We start from the raw sequence: 24438 nt of genomic DNA, 5'->3' as shown, positions 1-24438 counted from the left end.
AAAAAACCACATTACCCAGAAGGCTGTGCTCCGCGTGTCGCGCGGGCACTGGACCAATGACTGCCCAGGACAGGGGCATTTCCTGCGGCCCGCTCCGGCGGGGCGGGGCTCCCGGTCCCATGAGGAGGACGTCATCCGCCTGCGCCGGGCTGGTCTTACCCCGGCTGTGGGGCTTTGAACAGGGACTTGGAAAGGCAGGGCACCTTTCTGAGGCCAGAGCGGAGACGGTGGTGTGGACCGTAGGTCCGTCCTCGTGTCTTTGTATGAGCCTGACACCCGTCCCTCGTCCTCCATAACGGGGTGTCACGTGAGCGCCTGCGGGGCGCGGGGCTCTCTCTCTGCAGCCCCGGCGCGACGCTGAGGGCCTGGGGCGCGTTTCACACTGGGGAAACTGAGGCTCGGAGTGCGACAGTCAGTCGAGGTCACCCCGCACTGGGCAGCGAAAAGGTGGCAACCCCTCGGCCGCTGTCCCACGGGCCCTGCTCTGTGCACAGGGCCCCATGATGGCGGCTGCGTGGACGGACCCCATGTGGGTGAGTGGACGATGCTCTTAGCATTGCTGCCCGTCTGCTGCGGCGGCTCCTGGGCGCCTGCAGGCCAAGGATGCCCTTCGATTTCATTTCTCCTTGTCGTTTGTTGACAGCAAGTGGCTGGCGTGTCCCTTGATCTGTAGTGCTGCGTCTGTGGCGGATCTCAGGTGGTGCTCAGTCTGGGCACGAAGGATGAGAAGTGCTGGCTCCCTGGCTTACTAATCCTGCCCGCTGCCATGACCTGCAGGGGCCTACCCGTGCCCCCGCCGACCTCCTCTGGCCTTTCGGGCTGTCCCAGCCTGACCATGCTAGGTTCTTCACCACCAGCCTTTGTCCCTGCACTGGCCTTTGCCTGGGATACTCCCCCTGTGACGTTTCAGGGCCTCCCTCTCACATCCTCTGGTCTCTGCTCAGATGTCATTTGCTTGGAGAGAATGTTCATAGCAGTTCAGCCGAAATGGGCCCTTCCCTGCTTGCCATCATCCGGCATTGTTGTGTAGGGAGCCTGGCAAAATTAAACAAGTGTGGTGGTTGAATTTGTCTAGGATGTGGTGGGAGCAAAGTGAGACCAGTAACAGGAGAAGCGTGATAGCTGACCTCCACTTGTTCTTGCTTTGGGCTGACAGTCATAACCTATCACCTCATTTAATCCTCGGCTCCTCTGAGTTGAGTTGTATTGTTATCTCTCTTTTGCACAAGAACACCTTGAGGCTCAGAGGTTTAGTGCCCCAACTCACTGCAGCTCTTAAGTAGCAGAAACAACCAGTGTATTGAGCACCCCAGCCTGCATTTTTACTCTTTTCTCTACAAAAAACAGACAGGGATACCTGGAGGTGACACCTGAAGTCAACTTTGTAAGCCAAGCAGGCTTCCGTACAGGCCTTGGGCATGACTTGGGGATATGGCATTTTAGCAAGTGGAAATGTGTGGACAAAAAGGGTAGATTAGTTGTTTAAGGCGTTGCCAGAGTACCGGTGTGATTTCCATGGCCCCTCTATCTCCGTCTGCTGAGACATAACCATAACCCTGGGAGGGCCAGACTGTGGGTCATGTGCTGGATGTTCCATCATACTCTCACCCGTGACAGACACTGTGAGAAATCGAAGGCTCTTCTCATGGCCAAAGCCCACATTGTCCTCAGTGACTTCTATTTTCTGGGCCTGAAGTATTTTCTCCTCAGCAATATGTGCTGTTGAGACTCAGGTGGTTGGGGTGGGGGGTTTAAGTTCCTTCATAGTTGCCAAAGCTAGAGGGTGAGGGGAAGACTCATGTAGGAAAAAGAAACAGTGACTCACTGTGGATTCTCCTTGGTAGTCTCTGAGGAGCAGAAGGCAGTGGGACCCGATCCAGGCCCTGCCACTTCCCAAGCAGGTGCCACCACCTTAGGTGATCGTCCTGTGAGGTGGGTGACGATGAGCTGCTCCTCTGCCCGTGTCCGCAGAATTATGTTCAATGATGGCTGAAACGAATGTGGCTGGGAAATTTTTTTGAAGTTCCTCACATCTTCATTGACTCCTTTACTAATGGAGGAGTGTCAGGATTATGCCATTAGACGCTAGACTGGAGGGACCAGAGGGACCTCAGTTCAGAGCCTGCCTCTCCTCATACCACATGTAAACTGTGGATGAACTACTGAAGCCCCCTGGACCTCAGGGCCCTGTCTGGCAGGAACGTGATAATGATACTGACTTCATAGGCTGTGGCTAGTCACCCCAGTGTTTCTTTTACAAAGATTTTTTCTTTAATTCTCATACTTTTACTGCTGGGTGAGAATTACTGTATTGATCCAGAAATTGAGGCTCAGAGAAATGACGTGAGCCTCCTAAGTTCACATGCAGGCAAGTGTTGATTCTAAGACGTGGGATTCAAACCTCAGGATTATGGCTTCAGAGCTGGGGACGTTCACATTAGCAGGACAGGAAGCCCATCGGCATGAGTCAGGCGCGCAGTGAAGATCGGTGAGTCTGGGCTGCTCTTGCTGTAATTGTTATTGGTGCTGTTTTCATTATCTTTGTTACTCTCTCCCATTCCTGTGGCGTCTTAAAGCCCTTACCATTCCGTGCCTCACAGTCCACGTGGGAAGGTCCTGACCTCATGCCGTTCTCCACTGGCTCCCACGCAGGAGGCGCTGTCTCATACTGCTGTAATCAGGGCAAAACAACATCTCTGCTCCCTTGAGTCCCGCACAGAGCTCAGACCTCAGGGGGTGTTTGGTCACTCTGTTCCCTTTCCATCGAGAGAAATGGGCTGTGATTCCCATCAGCAGTCCCAACAGCCCCAGCAGCCCCAAGACCAACCACTGCCTCTGTTTGACTTTTCAGATGCCTGTGACCGTCGATGATGTGGCCGTGACTTTTACCCGGGAGGAGTGGGGGCAGCTGGACCCAGCCAAGAGGACCCTGTACCAGGAAGTGTTGCTGGAGACGTGTGGGCTCCTGCTCTCTCTGGGTAAGGCCTCCCTAATTCTGTGATGTGGGAGACCTGTCACCTCCTTCACTGCTCTCTGGCTCCAGGCCTGGCTGCTTGGAAAGGTCTCTAGAGCCCTCCCGTCCTCTCCATTTCAGTCATTTTCTAGACTCCTCTCTTCCTGCCTGCTCTCCTGTGTCTCAGGGAGAGTTAAGCAAGAAACATAGTTTACTTTTGGTCACAGCCAAAGGAGAAGGGTGTGTTGGGAGGAAATGGGGTTGTCTCACAAAGCCTAAAGGCAGGAATTCCATCTGGGCCCCTTGAGGGACTGATACAGGAACTTAGAGAAACACAATTAATCCCTGTTTTGGGGGCTTTTGTCCTGGCTTCTCTCTGTGGGTCTGCTTGTGTCTTTGTCTTTTTACGGTGACTTTTTTCTGCCACGGCTATTTTGCACCAGTCCTTGCCATGTGAGGCCCCTTGTTCCTGTCTCTACTCCTTTTTATATGCTGATACTGTTTCTTTTCACTCCGTTAATTCTCCCAACATGCCATCCTTGGCAAATAAGGAAAATAGGGCCACTGCAGCAAGTCCCTCATAAAGCTTAATCTCTTCACTTTAAAAGACACATCTTCATTGTGAAAAGCTCTCCTCTGCGTTTTTTGGTTTCTTTTGTGAAATGTTGGCCGGAATAGATGATATTTTATATTTATGCATGTGTCTCTATTTGACTAAATTACCGTGTGCAAATTTTTTGTTCTTGGTGGTTCATGAAATGGCGTCTAGCATCACTAAGTCTGCCTCTCCCCCGACCCCCCTTTCTTGAGGATTGACTTCTCCTGCTCACATCCCCCTCCCCCTCTCACTGCTTTAGCCTTCTTGGACTCAGGTTGCTGGCCCCACAGGAGTGTTTACTGTTTCCTTTTCACTCTAGTGCATAGGAGACCAGGGTCTTTTGTTTCTCCATATACACTTGAGAATCAGTTTGTTAATATCCACAAAATGACTTGCTGGGGTTTTGACTGGTATTGCATTAACTCTACAGATCAAATTTGGAGGAACTGATCTTGGCAATATTGAGTCTTCCTATCCATGAACGTGAAATATTCCATTTATTCTTTGATTTTGTTAAGTGGAGTTTTGTAGCTTTCCTCATATAGATTCTATATATATTTTGTTAGATTTATACCTAAGTATTTCATTTAGGGAGTACTAATGTAAATGATATTTAATTTAATTTATATTTTTAAGATTTTATTTATCTGACGCAGAGAGAGAGACAGTGAGAGAAGGAGGACATGCAGGGGGAGTGGAAGAGGGAGAAGCAGGCTCCCAGCTGAGCATTGAGCTCCATGCGGGGCTCAGTCCCAGGACCCTGGGATCATGACCTGAGCTGAAGGCAGATGCTTAACCATTTGAGCCATCCAGGCATACCCTCTGTTCTATTTCTGATACTAGTAATTTGCATCTTTTCTTATTTTTTCTTTGTTAGCCTGGCTAGAAGGTTATCAATTTTATTGATCTTTTTAGAGAGCCAAATTTTGGTTTTGTTGATTTTTTTTCTATTTTCTGCTTTCAATTTCATTGATTCCTGCTCTAATTCTTTTTTTTTTTTTTGTAGTGTTTATTTTGCATTTAATTTATTCTTCTAGTTGGCTAATGTGGAAATTTATATAACTAACTTCAGATCTTTCTTTTAAAAAAATATGTATCCTATTATAAATTTCCTGCGAAGCATTGCTTTGCTCCATCCCACAAATTTCACTAGGTTTTATTTTTGGTTTTTTAGTTTGTTTAAAGATTATTTATTTATTCATTTTTAGTAACCTGTACACCCAGTGTGGGACTCAAACTCGTGACCCCAGGATTAAGAGTCACATGCTCTTCCAACTGAGCTAGACAGGTGCCCCATATTTTTGTTTCCATTTAGTTCAAAATATTTTTTACTTTCTTGAGATGGCTTCTTAGACCCCTATGTTATTTAAAAGTGTGTTGTTTAATCTTTACCTATTTGGTGATTTTCCAATTATATTTCTGTTATTAATTTCTAGTTAATTACTCTATGGTCTAAGGGCAGATATTTTATGGTTTCTATTCCTTTTTTTTCCTTTCTCTCAATCATTAATGTTTAATTTCAAATCATGTGTTCGCTCATTTCTATTTAAGCTTTGTTTTTTGCCTCCTGATATTTTTCCCCCTTTTTTAAATGATTTCTGTTCTTTTCAAAATTTATTAAAGTGTGTTTTTATGGCCCAGAATATAATCTATCATGGGAATGTTCCATGTGAGTTTGAGAAGAATGTGTATCTGTTTTTGGATGTAGTCTGCAGATGTCAGTTATAGCCAGTTAATTGATAGTATTGTTGAGTTCACCTATGTCATTACTAGCTTTCTGCCTTTCGGATCTGTACATTGCTCCTAGAGGAATAGTGTGATCTCCAACTTTATGGTGGATTCATCTATTTCTTCTTGCCATTCTATCAATTTTTGCCTCGTGTAGTTTGACACTGTGTTGCCAGACACATACGGATTAAGGACTTTTCTGTCTTCTTTGCAAATTAACTATTTGTCATTATGTAATGCCTTCTTTATCCCTGGTAACTTTCCTTGCTTTGAAGTCTTTTCTGTCTGAAATTAACATAGATATGCTTGCTTTCTTTTGATTAGCATTAGCATATTTTATTAACATATTAGTGTATTTTTCTACATTCATTTATTTTCAATATGTTTGTGTCTTTATATTTACAGTGGGTTGTTTTTTTTTTAAGATTTTATTTATTTGTCAGAGAGAGACAGCAAGAGCGAGCACAGGCAGACAGAGTGGCAGGCAGAGTCAGAGGGAGAAGCAGGCTCCCTGAGGAGCAAGGAGCCCGATGTGGGACTCGATCCCAGGACGCTGGGATGGTGACCTGAGCCGAAGGCAGCTGCTTAACGAACTGAGCTACCCAGGCGTCCCTATAGTGGGTTTCTTATAGACAATCTATAGTTGGGTTTTGTTTTGTTTTTGTCTTTGTTTTTAAGATTTATTCATTTATTGGGGTGTCTGGCTGGCTCAGTTGTTAAGCGTCTGCCTTCAGCTCAGGTCATGATCCCAGGGTCCTGAGATCAAGCCCCTCTTTGGGCTCCCTGCTCTTTGGGAAGTCTCCTTCTCCCCCTCCCGCTCCCCATGTTTCTGTTCCCTCTCTGTTGTCTCTCTCTCTCTGTCAAATATATAAAATCTTAAAAAAAAAAAAAAAGAGAGAGAAAGATTTATTCATTTATTTTAGAGAGAGGGAAAAAACGAGTGGGAAGGGCAGAGAGAGACAGAGAGAGAACTTCAAGCAGAGTCTGCACTGAGTGCATGGAACCTGACACAGGGCTTAATCTCATGACCCTGAGATCATGACCTGAGCTGAAACCAACAGTCAGACACTTAACTGTGCCACCCAGGTACTCCCGGGTCTTGTTTTTTGATCCACTCTGACAATCTGTGTCTTATAATGGAGAATTTAGAAAAACATTGATGTTCTAAGTGATGTTGATGTAATGGGATTAATATTTACCATGTTTGTCACTGTTTCCTATTTATTGTCCTTGTTCCTGTTTTTGTCTTCCAGTCTTCCTGTCTGGAATAAATCCTTCTCTTTACTCAGAGTACCCAGCCCCTCTGCCTACCTCAGACTGTCGATAATCAGGGATGCCATTTGTGAAATGGTGGAAACCAGGGTTTTTTAACCTACCAGGTGGGGTGCCATCACTTGGGGAGTGTTTACAATCTGATGGCTAGGCTTCACCCCAGAGGTTTTGTGTAAATTAGTCCATGGTGGCATTCAGGTTCACCAGGTATGGCTGAGGCACAGGGAGGCTGAGTCCCCTGACTGTGTTAATTAGGAAGCGCCTTCAGGAGATAGGTCCAAACAGTGCTGGGATTCTACAGGCTGGAGATTAAAGGGATTTGGTGCTGTCGCTGGAGCCAGCACTGATGTCTGCAGTCTTTGGGGCACCATAATGATGTTTTATGCGTTGGTTTCCAGGTCATATTTTGTTTGGATGGATGCGAGCAGCTTCATTATGAGGCTTCTCTAAATTCTGAAGTCCCCATCTAGATTGAGGGTTTCTTTCCTCTCACCACAATTTCCACAACCTTTTTCTGTCTCTTTGAACAGGCTGTCCTTTGCCCAAACCAGAGCTGATCTACACCTTGGATGACAGCCCAGAGTTACGGACATCGAAGAGAGGCCTCTCCCCTAACTCCTGCCCAGGTGGGTGCCAGTAGCGGACCCGGTCAGGGTCATAGCAGCTTGCAGACAGCACAGTGATTACTGCCTCTGGAATCTGTGGAAGTTTTATTGTTGTGGCCTCTCTAGAGGCTTAGGATCCATGAGCCTTTTAACCTGTGGTCCTTCTGCCCACCCTTTCCAGCCCTATCACAATCCCCAGTGCTCCTGTGGAGGTGTGGGGCCTGCTAGGTTATAAGTTCGGGCTCTTAGCCCTTGCTGCTTGGGACCCACAGCAGCCTTGTGGCCCTGGGGTGGGTGCATGGTCTCACTGTGCCTTTATGCATAAGCTCAGCCAGTGTAAATAGAGCCGCTCTAACAGGCATAGTCCAGAATCTTGGTGGCTCAGCACATGAAAGTCTTTTTCTTACCAGCGACCGTGGAGTCAGCGTGGAGCTGTGTGCCACGCAGTTATTCAGGGATTCTGGTACCTCCTGCCATCATGAGACTTGCACGTTGTTCTGGCATCTTTCAGGTGGCAGAGGGGAAACGGGAGAAGAAAGGAAGCTGTCATACCCATCTCCAGTCACACTGTTTCTCCTCACATTCCACCAACAAGACATCTGGCCCCACTTAAGCACCTGGGGCTGGAAAATGAGTTTGAGCTGTGTGTCCAAGGAGAGAACAAATGGTTCAGTGGGTGTAGTCTGCTGCACTCAGTCTCTTCCTGAGTCAGTGGGTTGTCTGAGAACGCACCAGATTGTGTGTGAAACTGGCTCACGCTGGCCCTGACCCACGGTGAGCGAATGGCTCAGCAAAAGTGAGCTGTTGGTGTTATTCACGTCGTAATATTAACCCTCATTAGTAATGATAGTACCTCAGACTTCCTTCTGCATCACCAGGAAGCAAGCTCTACCCTGTATTCCACCCTTTCTCGCCTTCTCCATCCACCCATCCTCCTGGTGCCAGTCAGACACTCAGACACTCCCTTGCTCCAAGTCCTTGCACCCCTTCTGTCTGCTTAACCTTCCAGCTAACGTTCAGCTTCCGTTTTGCAGACCTGGGTTGCTAAGGCCCTGGGGACATCTGGTGTGGTGACTGGCGCCTCTGCAGAGCCCAGCACTCTCGCCTCTGGTGGTCCCTTGGGCTTTCATCCTGAGTATGTGTCTGTTTGGCCCCTTGGAAGGTGTTCCAAGTCTTCACGCTCGTCACCAGTCTCACATCTGTGAGTTTGGAAAAGACAGTTCGTGCCCAACATGCCTAAGAGGGAGCTCAGGATTCTTTTTTTTTCTTTTTTTAAATATTTTAATTATTTATTTGACAGAGAGAGATCACAAGTAGGCAGAGAGGCAGGCAGAGAAAGAGGAGGAAGCAGGCTCCCTGCTGAGCAGAGAGCCCGATGTGGGACTCGATCCTAGGACCCCAAGATCATGACCTGAGCTGAAGGCAGCGGCTTAACCCACTGAGCCACCCAGGCGCCCCTCAGGATTCTGATTCTACTGCTCCTCCCACCTCCCATGCATGTCAGAAGGCCGACTACGACTTCAGATAACTCCTCAGCACCTCACCACCACCAGCCCCTATGGTCACACATCCTGTCCATTTCCCATGAATGGCTCCCCTCCCCCCTCCTCCCCGAGACCCATTCCGACACTCCTGCGTCCAGGTTTTCAACTTTTGCCTGGGTGAGAGCTGGTCTCCCCGCATCTCTTGTGTGCCTCTCATCCGCCCCGCCTTCCCCACTGGTTCCCCCAGCCATGGATGGCTTGTTCCAGACCTTCACCACACCCCTCAGCCACTGATGTCTTCGCATATTTTCATGTCGAAAATAGTCTTTGTTCTTACGTTGCTTGATCACCAACCGTTACACTTTGATCTGAATCTCTCCTGTGTGTGACTTCCCTTCCCACCCCCCGGAGGAGGCCTTTTCCCCGACCATGGCAAAGGACCGCATGAGAGGCCAGAGCACACCTCGTCAGGGAATTGGCTTCTTCGCTGCTTTTCTGTCTCTTCTGTAACTTTACCTGTTCTCTGCTCAGCAGAAAAATACACTTGGTTGTGTCACAGAAAACGAAAGTAAATGAAAAAGGCCTATAACTCTCCAGTGTCTTCACACTGGTATCAACTCTGTTTCCCTGCATAACCCATCTTCTTGGAAAAGTTGTCTCTTTTTTTTTTTTTTTTTAAGATTTTATTTATTTATTTACTTTTAGATTTTATTTATTTGTTTTCCAGAGAGAGAGAGAACAAGCAGGAAGATTGGCAGGCAGAGGGAGAAGCAGGCTCCTCTCTGAACGAGGAACCCAATGTGGGACTCGATCCCAGGACCTTGGGATCATGACCTGAGCCAAAGGCAGGCATTCAACTGACCGAGCCACCCAGGTGTCCCAAGATTTTATTTATTTATTTGAGAGAGAGAGAAAGAGCACGGGCAGGGGGAAAGGGAGAAGCAGACTCCCCACTGAACAAGGATCCTGACAGCGAGCCTGATCCTGGGACTCCAGGATTGTGACCTGAGCCAAAGGCAGACGCTTAACAACTGAGCCACCCAGGCGCCCCAAGTTGCCTCATTCTTGCAAGAGATGTCTACACTTATGGTCTCTTCTTGTGCAAAAATCTTAAGAGGTCTGCTTGATGAATCATCGTGTGTGTATAAACTCATAACCACAACCTGTGTTAATATATAGTGTCTACCGTGGTCTGTGGCTTTGCTTTCTGCAGTTTCAGTTACTTGCGGTCAGTTACGGTCCAGAAGCAGAGGATTGTTCTTCTGATGTGTCATTAGAAGGTCACCAGTAGCCTAATACTGTGTCACATGCCTATGTTATTCACCTCACTTCATCTCTTCGTATAGGCATTTTATCATCTCACAGCATCACAAGAAGGGAGAGTGTCGTATAATAAAATATTTTGAGTGAGAGACCATGTTTGTGTAACTTTTATTACAGTATTTGTTTTAATTGTTCTATTTTATTATTACTTACTTTTGTTACTTTTGTTAATCTCTTATGTGCCAAATTTATAAATTAAACTTTATTATAAATGTGTATTTATACATTATATATATATATATATGAAAAAAATAGTATATATAGGGTTGGTCCTACCCACAAATTCAGGGACCCACTGGGGTCTTGAAACAAATCCCCCACAGATGAAGGAACTACTGTACATTTCCAGCACCTCATCAGGGTCTCATGCCTTCAGTAGCCCCTTCTGCTAGGTAATCCCTTTTGAGACCATTAGCATGAATTTGTGTTGACTTGGAACCCCACTGCATGGTGTCTTTGTGTCTGTCTCCTCTTGACCTTCGTTACATCTATGAGAATCTTTTCATATGGTTGCATACAGTCGGAGTTTGTTCACTCTTGGTCTAGTGTGACATCTCATTGTGTGAAAAACTGCCAGTCGTTCATCCATTCCCCTCTTGGCGGGCATTCCTCTTGTTTTCAGCTTAATGCTGCTGAGAATATTCTTGTTAGGCGTCTTGGTGTAGATAAGCACTAATTTCTGTTAGGAACAGATACCAGTATGTTTCTAGTTCAGGTTGGCTTTATTGGAAAATGCCAGGCAGTTCTGGAGAGGCCGAACCCTTTCACATTCCCACCATTCACCTGTGAAAGTGGTGACATCGTTTTCTTTGTGCTTTGAGGCCCTGTGAGGGGGTTCCTCTGTACCACAGCACTAAAAATGTTCCTTATACGGTCACTGCTTTGCTCCTAATTTTCAAATACAGCAGCAGCCATAGTGATGATGGGTAATGGCCCGCAATTTCCTGAACGATCCCCCAGTGGCTGGCAGTGTGCTGACCACTTTATAGGCATTTTCTCATTTAACCTTCAGGATAGTCTGTGAGGCAGAAACTGAGAGACGCTCAGTTTTTCAGACGAGGGATTTGAGATGGGAACAGCTAAGTAATTTGTCCAATATCAGCTCACTTAGTACAGGCAGGATTTGCACCAAGCGTTCAGCCAACACTCTGAACCTCTGTGCTTGTGAATTCATAATTCAGCAGGCTTCTAAATTGTGTCGTGAGCATCTGATCCTCCTCCGCTAATCTCCCAGGACCTCCCTTCTCTTCTTTTGGTGACTTTAATGTTGGCTCGGCAGGCATCTCATGGACCACTGTTTCTACTCTTCAGTACTCTTCCGGGTCAAACTGACACTGCCAGTTTATATGCTTGCTAATTAGGTCCCAGATGCATATTATTTGACTAACCCATAATAAAAATTTAGAGCTGACTTGTAGCCATGTTTTGCGCAGTATCTGGTATCCTACTGAATGTGGTTCATATATGAACATGGCAAATGCAGGATTTCACTTCATCCTCACAGAGTCCTACAGCACAGTCTTTATTTCTGGCTTTACTTTTTAGGAGACAAAGGGAGAGCTTATGAAATGTGAGTGCCTTGCCAGGTGCTACGGAGCTCATACTGAGTTTTTGTGGGACTTGGGCCTAGGGTTTCTGTGGTTGGAAACCATGATCTTAACCATAACGCTGCTGTGACCTTTAATCCTTGCTTCGTGGACCTCAGGTATAAATTTTGATTTGTACCAAGCCAAACCTTGGCTAATGACACATTGTCTTCACTTCTTGCGCTCTCCCTGCCTGCAGAGATGACGCAACACCAACACACACACAGGTCGATGCACAAGCTCTTGTTTATTCCCTGGTCGATCTTTCTCCTCTCCTCTTCTTTCTCCTTCCCCTGCGGGGAAGTTCCCTTGCCTTATATAGAGCATAACAGCCAATCACAGAGGTGTTCACGTGAACAGGAGGTATCTGGGGCTCGTAGGCAGTAGTGGCATACGGTGCTCATGTGACCAGCACGAGGTCACGTGTGGCCAGGGCGGATGTTTTTTAGGCTGTCCATACTGCTCGGGAGCCATCTTAGGGGCGCGACCGGCGCCATCTTGGGGGCGTGACCCCAACAATCACTGATTCATGAATGACCGTGATTAATTGATGTATTATTAAGTTGTCTGCTCATTCATTTCTTTTTGAAAATAATACAGTTAACATCACAGACAAGAATGAGTACAGTGCTCATACCAACAGTCTGGTCAGCGTGGATTGCTGTAACGAGAATACCACAGACTGGAGGATGAAACATTTATTTCCCACGGTTCTGGAGGCCAGCAGTTTAAGATCTGGTGTCTGGTGAGGGCCCTCTTCCTGGTTTGCAGAGAAGAGTCTCCTCTTCCATTCTCACGTGGTGCTGAGAAGACGCAAAAACCCTTGTGTTTCTGCTTGTGAGGATACCAGTCCCGTGTCAGGGGCTGCACTCTTACCAGCCCCATCCTCTGGTGCCCTGCAGGTTCCCTGATTCTTGGAAGACTCGGCCTTAGTTCATTCCATCAGCTAAGGCTGATATGGCTTTCCTGTTTTCTCTAAATGGCAATTTCTCACATTCCCTGTCTGGAAACCCTCACCGGCCTCTTCCCAGCTGCCGTGGAGGCTGCATTGGGTTCCCTTCTGCTGGCCTCTTGGAGCATCTGGAGCATTCTTGCTTTGCGCAAACCCAGCACACACTGTGTCATTACTCTGTGTTCTTGTCCCTAGTTGCCAGACACTCTGTCCCCCAACTCTTCTCCCCCTCTGGGTTTCTGCTCAAAGGTTTTAAGAACTCAAGGTCTGAAAAGAAATTGCAAACTGGATTTTAGAGATTTGAAAACATGGCAGGCACAGAGCCATTGTTTTCATCTTTATTCCCACTGACATGGCAATTTTGTTTTTCTGTGTTGCCATCTCTAATAAGCCCGTCTGTATATTGTATTCCTTTCAGGTGACACCACAAAACCTGAGACCCCAGAGCTTTCCCTTTCTCACCTTGCCTTGTCTGAGGAAGTCTCGCCACAGGAACAAAAGGCTTAGCAGGCTCTGGGGGGCTCCCAGTTGGGGCAAGGCAAGAGTTAGGATTGGCCATCGGAAATGCTGGAAGGCCAGTTGAAACCAGGGATAGACCCCCAAACGGAGAAGCTCCCTGGGAACATGGAGCCTAAACATGATGGTTTAGGGACAGATGATGGTCTACACTCAAGGACTGTACAGCAGCTGATCCCTGCAGGACATATTCTCCGCGGTTATGACTCACAGGGACTACTGAAAGATCCCTTGATTCACGAAGAGAAATGTCCCTATCAGTGTGAGGAACGACGGAAAGTGTTTACCAAGAATTGCTTTCTTGTACGACATGAGCAGATTTCCACTGGAGCAAAGCCCTATGAATGCACCGAGTGTGGGAAAACTTTCAGCAAGAGCACACACCTCCTGCAGCACCGCATGATCCACACAGGGGAGCGGCCCTACGAGTGCGCAGAGTGTGGGAAGGCCTTCAACCGCAGGTCACACCTCACGAGGCACCAGCGGATTCACACTGGAGAGAAGCCTTATAAGTGCAGTGAATGTGGTAAGGCCTTCACCCACCGCTCCAATCTAGTCTTGCATAACAGGAGCCACACTGGAGAAAAGCCCTTTGTGTGCAAAGAATGTGGGAAAGCCTTCCGAGATAAGACAGGTTTCCTCCGGCACCACATCATCCACACAGGAGAGAAGCCCTTTGAGTGCATGGAGTGCGGGAGGGCCTTCAACCGCCTGTCTCACCTCACGTGGCACCAGCAGATTCACACCGGAGTGAGACCCTTTGAATGCAATGACTGCGGGAAAGCCTTTTGTGACAGCACGGACCTCATTCAGCACTATGTCATCCACACAGAAGAGAAGCCATACAAGTGCCTCGAGTGTGAGAAGGCCTTCTGCCACCGGTCACACCTCAAGCAGCACCAGCGGAGTCACACTGGGGAGAAGCCCTATGTGTGCGGCGAGTGTGGAAAGGCCTTCACCCACTGCTCTACTTTCATCTTGCACAAAAGGGCCCACACTGGAGAAAAACCCTACGAGTGCAAGGAATGTGGGAAAGCCTTTAGCAATCGATCAGACCTCATCCGACACTTCAGCATCCACACGGAGGAGAAACACTACGAGTGCACGGAGTGTGGGAAGGCCTTCAACCGCCGGTCATACCTCACAAGACACCAGCGGATTCACAGTGGAGAGAAGCCTATGAATGTGTGGAGTGTGGTAAAGCCTTTTGCCAGAAGGCAAACCTCATTCGACATGCTATCATCCACACTGGGGAGAAGACCTATGAGTGCAACGAGTATGGAAAGGCCTTTACGTACTGCTACACTTTTATCTTGCACAAAAGGGCTCACATTGGAGAAAAACCTTTTGAGTGTAAAGAATGGGAAAGCCTTCAGCACTAAGAAAGACTTCATTCGACACATCAGCATCCACGCTGGAGAGAAGCCCTATGAGTGCATGGAGTGCGGGAAGGCCTTCAACCGCCGGTCAGGGCTCATGAGGCACTAGCGGATTCACAGTGGAGAGAAGCCCTACGGATGCCTGGAGTGTGGGAAATCCTTCTGCTGGAGCACCAGTCTCATCCGACACTCCGTTATCCACACCGGAGAGAAGCCCTATGAGTGCAGTGAGTGTGGAAAAGCCTTCAGTTGCAGCTCCGTCCCTCACTCAGCATCAGAGGATTCATACTGGGAGAAACCCTGTCCGTGTAACCGAAGTGGGAAGACCCTTCACAAGCGGGAAGTCCTCAGTCAACCTCCAAGAGTTCCTGTTGGGGAAAGACTTCTTGAATCTAACCACTGAGGAAGCTTCTTACTCAGAATCTGATCGTTCATACCAAAGAGAATCCCCTCAGTTTCCTTCCCGATGAGAAACAGACATCATTTGTCATCTGAGGAGTCAGACGGGAAACTTACCCTATCTGGAGCCTTATCCTGCATCTGAGAATTCATCCAGGAGTGTGGTCAGTCATTCTCATGCACTTAGCATAACCATCAGCCACATCTTTCTCCTCAGTTTACACTGAAAAATTATCTCAGGGATATTTAAACAAAGGAGGAAAAGACATAAAAGAGAAAGAAATGTAAGTCTGGCTTCTTTCAGACTTCTGTTATAAGCCTGTGGCAGTGTTTTTCCTTATCTCATTTGGGAAAGGGGAGGATGTTGTTTCAGAGTTCACAGAGCCTTGTCCCCTCTTTTTTATGTATGTTTCCACTGCTGTCCATTGTCAGGACAGTTGGACATTTAACATGTGCTAAAAACATTTATTGAAATCCTTTGTTCTGCAGCTTTGTCTCTACCCTTGAGTAGCATAAGTCTTAATGAGAAATATAAAGGCTTGAGTTATGAAATGTTATATTGTAGGAGATAAAAATGTACATATGAATGGGCCCACTGTACAACACTCTTAAGACTTTGATTTAAGGGGCGCCTGGGTGGTTCAGTGGGTTAAAGCCTTTGCCTTTGGCTCAGGTCATGATCCCAGGGTCCTGGGATCGAGGCCGACATCAGGCTCTCTCCTCCATGGGGGGCCTGCTTCCTCCTCTCTCTATATCTGCCTCTCTGCCTACTTGTGATCTCTGTCTGTCAAATAAATAAATAAAATCTTAAAAAAAAAAAGACTTTGATTTAAGAAAAAACACAAAAATTTTTTCATGTGTATTTAACAACCCACTACTTGTACTTGCTCTTGATCTACTTGTTTATTGTTTTTTGTTTGGGTGATGAAGACGGCAGTGTAGCTATGTGACCTTCCCTGGTGAACCTGAATTCTTCCCTCTGCAGTTCCTAAGCTTCTCCAATCCTCCTCAGAGAGACTCTTCCCAAGTCCACATCAGTTGTTTTCTAGGGATTGGATTAGAGCCAAAACAAAATAAAACTTGTAGCTAAATTAGCTTAAAAAAAACCAAACAGGGCGCCTGGGTGGCTCAGTGGGTTGGGCCGCTGCCTTCGGCTCGGGTCATGATCTCGGGGTCCTGGGATCGAGTCCCGCATCGGGCTCTCTGCTCAGCAGGGAGCCTGCTTCCTCCTCTCTCTCTCTCTGCCTCTCAGCCTACTTGTAATCTCTCTCTGTCAAATAAATAAATAAAATCTTTAAAAAAAAAAAAAAAAAAACCAAACATACAAACAAACAAACTCAGAAAAGCACAGGGAAGGAATCTCATTTTTACTCTTAAAAAAGATTGTGTGAAGACTTGCTATTGAGGAAATTGACTAGAATTTTAACTGATAAAACTAGTATGTGTACATGCAGTTACCTGTAGAGTTTCACTGTTGTTACTATGGCCTTCGTCCTGGTATACTAAGTCAGGGTCTTTTGGAATTCCTTTGGTATTTTTTGTTGTTTTTTTTGTTGTTTATTTATTTATTTTTTGAGCTACATATGATACTATTATCTCTCATTAAGAAATATGCTGTGGGGCACCTGGGTGGCTCAGTGGGTTAAGCCGCTGCCTTCAGCTCAGGTCATGATCTCAGGGTCCTGGGATCGAGTCCCGCATCAGGCTCTCTGCTCAGCAGGGAGTCTGCTTCCTCCTCTCTCTCTGCCTGCCTCTCTGCCTACTTGTGATCTCTCTGTCAAATAAATAAATAAAATCTTTAAAAAATTAAAAAAAAAAAAGAAATATGCTGTGGATGGGGCGCCTGAGTGGCTCAGTTGGTTATATGGCTGCCTTCAGCTCAGGTCATGACCTCAGCGTCGTGGGATTGAGCCTGGCATCAGGCTCCTTGCTCAGCAGGGAGCCTGCTTCTCCCTCTCCCTCTGCCTGCTGCTCTGCCTACTTGTGTTCTCTCTCCCTCTTTCTAACAAATAAATAAAATCTTAAAAAAAAAAAAAGAAATATGCTGTGGAGATAGATGTAAAAATAAACATGCATTCACACTGAACGCTCCTCAGGGCCTTTTCAGTCACCACGGGTGTACTTCTGTATTGTCATCATAGGCCAAGCCATTTTTGTTACATTGATTCATGGCATTATTATGAAGGAACCTCTTAATCCTTTTTATGTCATGTGTAAGAAGTCTTAAGCAAGCTCTCTGTCCTGAATTTTTCTCTCAGAAGTTTTATAGTTTTACCTTTTACATTTAAATCTCTGATGCATGTTGAGTTCATGTTTGTATTACCATGTGAGGTTTAGGTTGAGTTTCTTTCTTGTATTTGTGCCTAAGGATGTTCAGTTGGCCAGCACCATTAGTTGAAAAGTAGATTACCATATTATGTCTCCATTGAACATTTACTTCTTAGTCAGAAGTCAGTTGGGCATGTCTATGTTGATCTGTTTCTGAGTTCTCTACATTATCTCATTGATGTGCATGTCTAAACCTCTGCCAGCACTGTAATATCTTACTGTAGCTTTCAGTAAATCTTAAAATCGTAAAGTGATGACTTCCCTATATTTTAAAAATTGATTTAGCTTTCCATATTAATTTTTCCTTTGGCTTTCTATATACACTTTATCATGATTTTCTTTATTTATAAAACATCTTGATGGAATTTTGATAGACATCACATTAGTCTATGGATCATTTTGGTGAGATTTGGCATCTTTATTATGTTGACTCTTTCAGTCCATTAACATCATAAGTCTCTTCATTTATTTAGCTCTTTTTGTATTTCGTTAGTGTTTTATAATTTTCCACTGATCATTTTTTGTTAGATTTTTATCTAAGTACTTTTTGGGGGCATCTTTATGTATCATACTGAGTTTTAATGTCAGTTTGCACATTAACATTATTGTTATAGAGAAATAATGGTTAGGAGTTTTTTTGGCTTTTTGGGTTTTTTTAATATTTTGTTTATTTATTCGACAGAGACAGAGATCACGAGTAGGCAGAGAGGCAGGCAGAGAGAGAGGAGGAAGCAGGGAGCCTGATGTGGGGCTTGATCCCAGGACCCTGGGATCATAACCTGAGCTGAAGGCAGATGCTTTAACCCACTGGGCCACCCAGGCGCCCCTCTAATCTTTATTAATCTTAGATTTTTATCACTTTTATTGACTATTTCAAAGAACTAGCTTTTTATATTATTGATTTTTTCTATTTCTATTCTCAATTTATTCTCTGGTCTTTGTTATTTCTTTTACCCTCAGGTTTTATTTAGCAGTGTGTAGTTTCTTGAGATCATAGATTAGCTAATTAACCTGGGTGTTTTCTTTTTCTTTTCTAATGAAAGAAGCATTTGGTTCATGACTTTCCCTCTCTACAGTGTTGAAGTTCCATCCCACAAACTTTTCATTTGTTTTGAATTAATTTTCATTCAGTTTAAATATGTCTTAATTCCATTTGAGACTCCCTCTCTGACCCATGGATTATTTAGAAAGGTGCTCCTTGATTTCTAAGTTTTTGGAATATTTTGTTATTTTTCTGTTATTTTTAGTTTCACATGTGATCTGAGTACATGCTCTGTGTGATTTTAAAATGTTTATATTTGTTGAGGTTTGTTTTATGATCCACAAACAGGTGAGCCATAAGCAACGTTCTTGAATGTTTCATGGGTACTTGAAGAAAATATGTATTCTCCTGTTGCTGGATGGAGTGTTCTATAAATTGCAGAGTCTGCTGGTTATTGGTGTTATTCAGATTTTCTGTATCTTTACTGATTTTGTTCCTAGTGTTTCTATCAATCACTGAACAAGGAGTATCAAGATCCTCAACTAGAATTGTGGAATTGTCTCTTTCTATTCTGCTTACCTTTTGCTTTATGTGTTTGAATGTTTTCCTGTTTGCTGCACATACACTTACGATGCTGTATCTTTTTCGTGTATTGACCCTTTATCATGTAACTAATAACCCTTTTTGTCCCTGTTAATTTTCATGGCTCTGAAGTATACTTTATCTGATATCGATAAAGACACTGCTGGATTTTTATTGCTATTTATATGGTTCACCTTCCTCCATCCCTTTTATTTTAACCTACCTATATTGTTATATTTGAGGTAATTTTTTTGTGGTTAACATATAGAAGCTTTTCCCCCCTACCATTTGACACTGTGTCTTTTAATTGATGTATTAGACCATTTATATTTGAAGTAGTTATTGACATATTTGGAGTAAATAATGTCATTTTTCTTCTTTGATTTTTCATTTTTCTTCTTTCTTTTTTCTTAAAGACTATTTATTTATTTGACAGAGATCACAAGTAGGCAGAGAGGCAGGAGAAGTAGGGGGAGCAGGCTCCCTGCCGAGCAGAGAGCCTGATGCGGGGCTCAATCCCAGGACCCTGAGATCATGACCTGAGCTGAAGGCAGAGGCTTAACCCACTGAGCCACCCAGGCACCCCTAATTTTTCCTCTTTCTTGTTCCTGTTTTTCTGTTTTGGTTTTTGTAAGGGTGGAGAAGGGGGTTTCCTTGCCTTCTTTTTGGACCTTGGACATTTTTTAGAAATCAGTTTTGATTCATGTATAGGGTTTCGGGGGTATATTTTTTCCTTTCTTTATCTTTTTAAGTGGCTACTCTAAGTATTAAAATGTACATGTGCAATTTATCACAGTCTCCTGTCGACAGTAATTTAGCAACTTAAGTGCATTGTAGAAACCTTACTTCTGTTAGCTCCCTTTACACTCACTATTCTTTTCGTACAGTTGTCTTGGGTGTTTACTCTTCATATGTTGAAGACCATGTCAAATGATGTTATTACCTTCTTCAGTCGTCAAACATTTTTAGAAGTCTATGAGAAGAAGGATAGTCAATTTACTTCTGTTTCTTAACCCTTTTCATTGAAATTTCAAGCCTCTTTTTGCTCTTATTTCCTTTCTGTTGGAGAACTTGCTGTAGCCATTCTTTCAGGGTAGATCTGGTGACAAATGTTCTTTGTTTTCTTTCATCTGACAATGGCTTTATTTCCTTATCTTTTAAAAAAAAAAGATTTTATTTATTTATTTGACAGAGGTCACAAGCAGGCAGAGGCAGGCAGAGAGAGAGGGGGAAGCAGGCTCCCTGCTGAGCAGAGAGCCCGATGTGGGGCTCGATCCCAGGACCCTGAGATCATGACCTGAGCCAAAGGCAGAGGCTTAACCCACTGAGCCACCCAGGTGCCCCTGAAGGAAATGTTGATGTGATATAGGGTTCATGGTTGGCAGTTCTCTCCTAGTACTTGCAAAATGTTACGTTACTTCCTTCAGGCCTCTGTGTTTTCAGGTGAGAAATCTGCCATTTAAACCATTGTTCCCCTACAGATAATGTCCTTTCCCTCTAGCTGCTTTTTAAATGTTTGTCTTTTTTTTTTTTTTTTAAAGATTTTATTCATCCATTTGACAGACAGAGATCACAAGTAGGCAGAGAGGCAGGCAGAGAGAGAGAGGAGGAAGCAGGCTTTCTGCAGAGCAGAGAGCCCGACACAGGGCTCAATCCCAGGACCCTGGGATCATGACCTGAGCCGAAGGCACAGGCTTTAATCCACTTAGCCACCCAGGTGCCCCTAAATGTATATCTTTAGTTTTCAGAAATTTGATTATTCTGTGTCCTGGTGTAGAATTTTTTTGTTTATCCCGCTTGGGATGTTGTTTAGGTTTTTGAAACTGTAGGCATATCCCTTTAGCCGGTCAATTTGGGGATATTTTCAACCTTTATTTCTTCCAGTATTTTTTTTAAAAAATTTTAATATATATATTTTAAGATTTTATTTATTTATTTGACAGAGAGAGTGAGCCCAAGTAGGGGGAGCAGCAGGGAGAGGGAGAAACACGGGGCGGATCTCAGGACCCTGGGATAATGACCTAAGCCAAAGGCAGATGCTTAACAACTGAGCCACCCAGGCGCCTCTCTTCCAGTATGATTTTTAGATGCACCCGTTCTCCTTCCTTTCTGGAACTTGAATAACATGTTAAATCTTTCTTTTTTTTTTTTTAATTGTCCCATGGGTCCTGAGGCTCTGTTCTTTTCACATTTTTTCCCCCAGTCTGTTTTATATCTGTTCTGATTGAGTAATTTCTATCAACCTGCCTTGCGGAGGGGTCAGGGAGTGGAGTGCGGACTGCCCTCATTCTTCTGGGTGGGGTTGGAAGATTAGCTCCTCCCCTGGGCCGTCACCAAACTATACCACGGGTGAAAGCGGAATACCGCCTTCCGTCACCTCCTACTGCCTTAATACTGGGTGAGGGTGTGCATTTAGCTCTCCCACCTGTACAAAGGGAAGGAGCATGTGGGGTTTTATATCATGTTGTCCAAATGTGGGGCAGAGGGGGAGGTCGGATTGAAAGTGGGCCACAAACATCGAAAGTGGAATCAGACTCTTGTCCTTTTGGTTCAGTGGTTGAATAGGAAAAACCCCAGCCTTACTACAGGTCGAGCGCCTTGCTCGTTGCAGGGTAGGCTGCAAATGTGCTGATGATACATCACATCTCACATAGAGTGCCCCTGAAGGACACTGGTGTGGAGAAATCCTCTCTGTGGCCAGATCCCGGACAAGTACAATTGGGCATCACTTTTGCATTAGGAGAGGTGGCCTGATGTCAGGACGTATGTGTACTTGTGTAGCAAATGGCGAGTCCGGTTGTTCAGAAGCACCGAAGAATCAAGACTGGCAGATCAGTGTTAAGTTTGTATGGAACAGGAGCATGCCGTTACTAGAGGGAGTGCAAAATGAGTGGATTTATGTGTCCCCCATTAGTGCCTCCAGGCATCCACTGCAGAGGAGAAGGGAGGGAAGCAGAGTAGTCGAGGCTAGCCAGGCTCAGTCTTTGGGTTTCCCAGTCCTTGCACTCCAGAGCTATAGGTAGTGTTGGCTTCAGTAGCAGAAGCAGAGGTGTTAGGTGAGCCCCACAGCATGGCATGCCTCTTCCCCCAACTGAAATAGCCACTTCCCTTACTGAATGTCTAACGGGCCGGTTCCAAAGACCAACACTATGATCATGATGCCATACGTTCTGTAAGAGACCAACTGCCACGTGGTGGCGGATTGTTTATACCAGATCCATTCTCTTCTGGAGGGGGAAATGACTCATTCTTACTGGAACTGATGCTATCTCCGGGTATGGTATTAACTTCCCTGCCAAGAGGGCCTCTGCAGACACCATTACAACAGTGTGACTACTTGACCTGCCAACACTAGCTGGCCACTATACAAAAGATGCCATCACAGTGTAGACGAATGGATTGAGGTCGTGCAAGGCAGTTTCTGTAGCCAGCGCTGTTGATATGCCACGCTCTGTACTACCCCACTTTACTACACGTCTTATCAGAGGGTCCCCAGCAGGATGGAGCCAGACTTGCCCATGATGTCCGCCTGCTGTCTCTCCTGCGCATCCTAAGTTCTTTTCTTGGTTACACTCCCCAGACCCCAGGATTCAGCTCACAGTTTCCTGCCATAAAATATCTGAAGTAAGCAGTTCTGTTTTCACATTTTCTTTTCATTCACCAGCTGCCCCTCGTTCTCATTTTCTCACTCTCACTTGCAGATACTGCTTCATCCTCCTCTGAAAATCTCCCCCTTTAGCTCCATTTCATGGCACTTGCCATACATGGCCCTAAACCAAGAGTATTAATAAGCCCTACATTTTCTGAGCCAATTCAGGCTCTGGGGGAATTTTGGAGAAAGCCGGACCCCCATCTCTACTATCCAACAAACCTCTACCTACCCTTCATTTCTAAGTATGTTCATATTTTTCAGCATCTTAGCTTTCTCTCAAGGTTCCAATTTTTATATTTACAGCTTGAACATACCTGCCCTTATTTATCATCATGGTTTCTGAACCATTTTCTTCCAGAAGCTCTTCTCTACACAGGGGAGGTCCTAGATGTTCATAAAGTAAACTAAAACATCTGGAGACTTCAACTACTCAGATGAAAAGTATTTTCTGACTTTGTTATCACCATTTCCAGACTCCACTGCCCCTCACTGATTAAAGGTACTTCGAATGAAGTTTTATGTGTTTCTCTTCCAAAATCATGGCAGCCCCAGTGTGCATTTCCCCAGATTTGTGCACTGCCCACCCACTGCGGCTCTCTACAGCTTTTCCCCTGTGATGTTAATATTTTCAGCCTATACAATGATTGATATGCTAAATAGTCTCTTCTCTAAGTCTTTCACTCAAAATTTTCACCCAGTGTAAAACAAATTCAAAATTTTATTTCTTTGTGCATATTTTCTTTACATTCCTTCTTTGTTCATTTGGACAAGCCTAGGGAAGTACCTGAAATGCATCAAATTTATCTTAAACTCGGGTGCCTGGGTGGCTCAGTTGGTTAAGCAACTGCCTTTGTCTCAGGTCACAATCCTTGAGTCCGGGATCCAGTCCCACATCAGATTCCCTGCTTAGCTTAGAGGTCTCCCACTGACCTCTCCTCTCATGCTCTCTCTCTCTCTCTCTTTATCAAATAAATAAAATTTTAAAAATTTATCTTAAACTTTTTATTTTAAATGTATTGAAGCAAAAAAAAAAGTGTTGAAGCATAATTTCCATTCAGGAATCTTTTAAGAATATATCTTGATTAATTTTGAAAAATATGTATACAATTTTGTGACCACTATCACCATCAAGATGTAAAAATACTTGCCTCACCCCAAAATGTTCCCTCATGGAAATTCCTCTCCCAAACACCTGCCTTAGGAACCACTGACTTAGTTTTTTTAGAATGTCAAATGCATGGAATCACTTAATATGTGGTCTTTCTTTTTTTCAGGCATTTTCACTTGCATAATGATCTTGAGATTCAGTCCTGTTCCTCATATCTTCCTTGTATATAAAGCCAAGTAGTATTTTGTTTTCTGTGTGTGCTACAGTTTGTCCATCCATTAACCAGTTCCTGGACAGCAATTCCAAGTTTTTGGGTATTGTGCACAAAACCATCCGGATATTTCAACAGATATTTGGAAGGAGACCTTTTAACTTGTGTAAATATGTGGGAGGAGATGGCCCTGTCCTATAGCAAGTGTGTATTTACTTTGGGAATTGGGAATTAATTGGGAAACTGCCCAATTGCTTTCCAAAGTGGCCGTGCCACTGTGCACTCCTCCAACAGCGCGTGAGAATTGTAGTTGTTGTGCGTCCTCATCAGTCTTTTTAATTGTGGCGATTTGGGCAGGCATATAGTTATTGTATTGTAGGGGTTTTTTTAGATTTTATTTATTTATTTGACATACAGAGATCACAAGTAGGCAGAGAGGCAAGCAGAGGAGAGGGAGAAGCAGGCTTCCCGCAAAGCAGAGAGCCCAATGCAAGGCTCGATCCCAGGACCCTGGGACCATGACACGAGCTGAAAGCAGAGGCTTTAACCCACTGAGACACCCAGGCGCCCCTGTATTGTAGTTTTAAGTGGCATTGCCAGAATGACTAATGATATTGAGCATCTTTTCATATGTTCATTGGTCATTCATAGATCTTTGGTTACTTGATCGAATCCTTTGCCCATTTAAAATTTTTCCCCTAACATGACTTGTAAGAATTGGTTTAGTTAATTCTGGATGCTAGTCCTCTTATCAGATGTGTGTTTTGCAAATAGTTTATC

The 24438-nt window shown here is 44.8% G+C and overlaps 1 protein-coding gene across 1 annotated transcript; it reads left to right on the top strand.

Annotated features, from left to right (window-relative positions):
- The first annotated feature begins 27 nt into the window (after positions 1–27).
- LOC101691041 (zinc finger protein 543) lies at positions 28–15283 on the top strand. The gene is given in 4 exon segments (XM_013048064.2): positions 28–533; positions 2852–2978; positions 7082–7177; positions 12920–15283. Coding segments are annotated over 4 exon segments (1842 nt in total). The 5' UTR covers positions 28–500; the 3' UTR covers positions 14506–15283.
- The last annotated feature ends 9155 nt before the right edge of the window (positions 15284–24438 follow it).

The sequence above is a fragment of the Mustela putorius genome, unplaced genomic scaffold, assembly GCF_011764305.1.
Source record: "Mustela putorius furo isolate JIRA1106 unplaced genomic scaffold, ASM1176430v1.1 tig00000196_pilon_pilon_pilon, whole genome shotgun sequence".
Lineage (NCBI taxonomy): Eukaryota > Metazoa > Chordata > Mammalia > Carnivora > Mustelidae > Mustela > Mustela putorius.
This window is presented reverse-complemented; position numbering and strand designations above follow the sequence as displayed.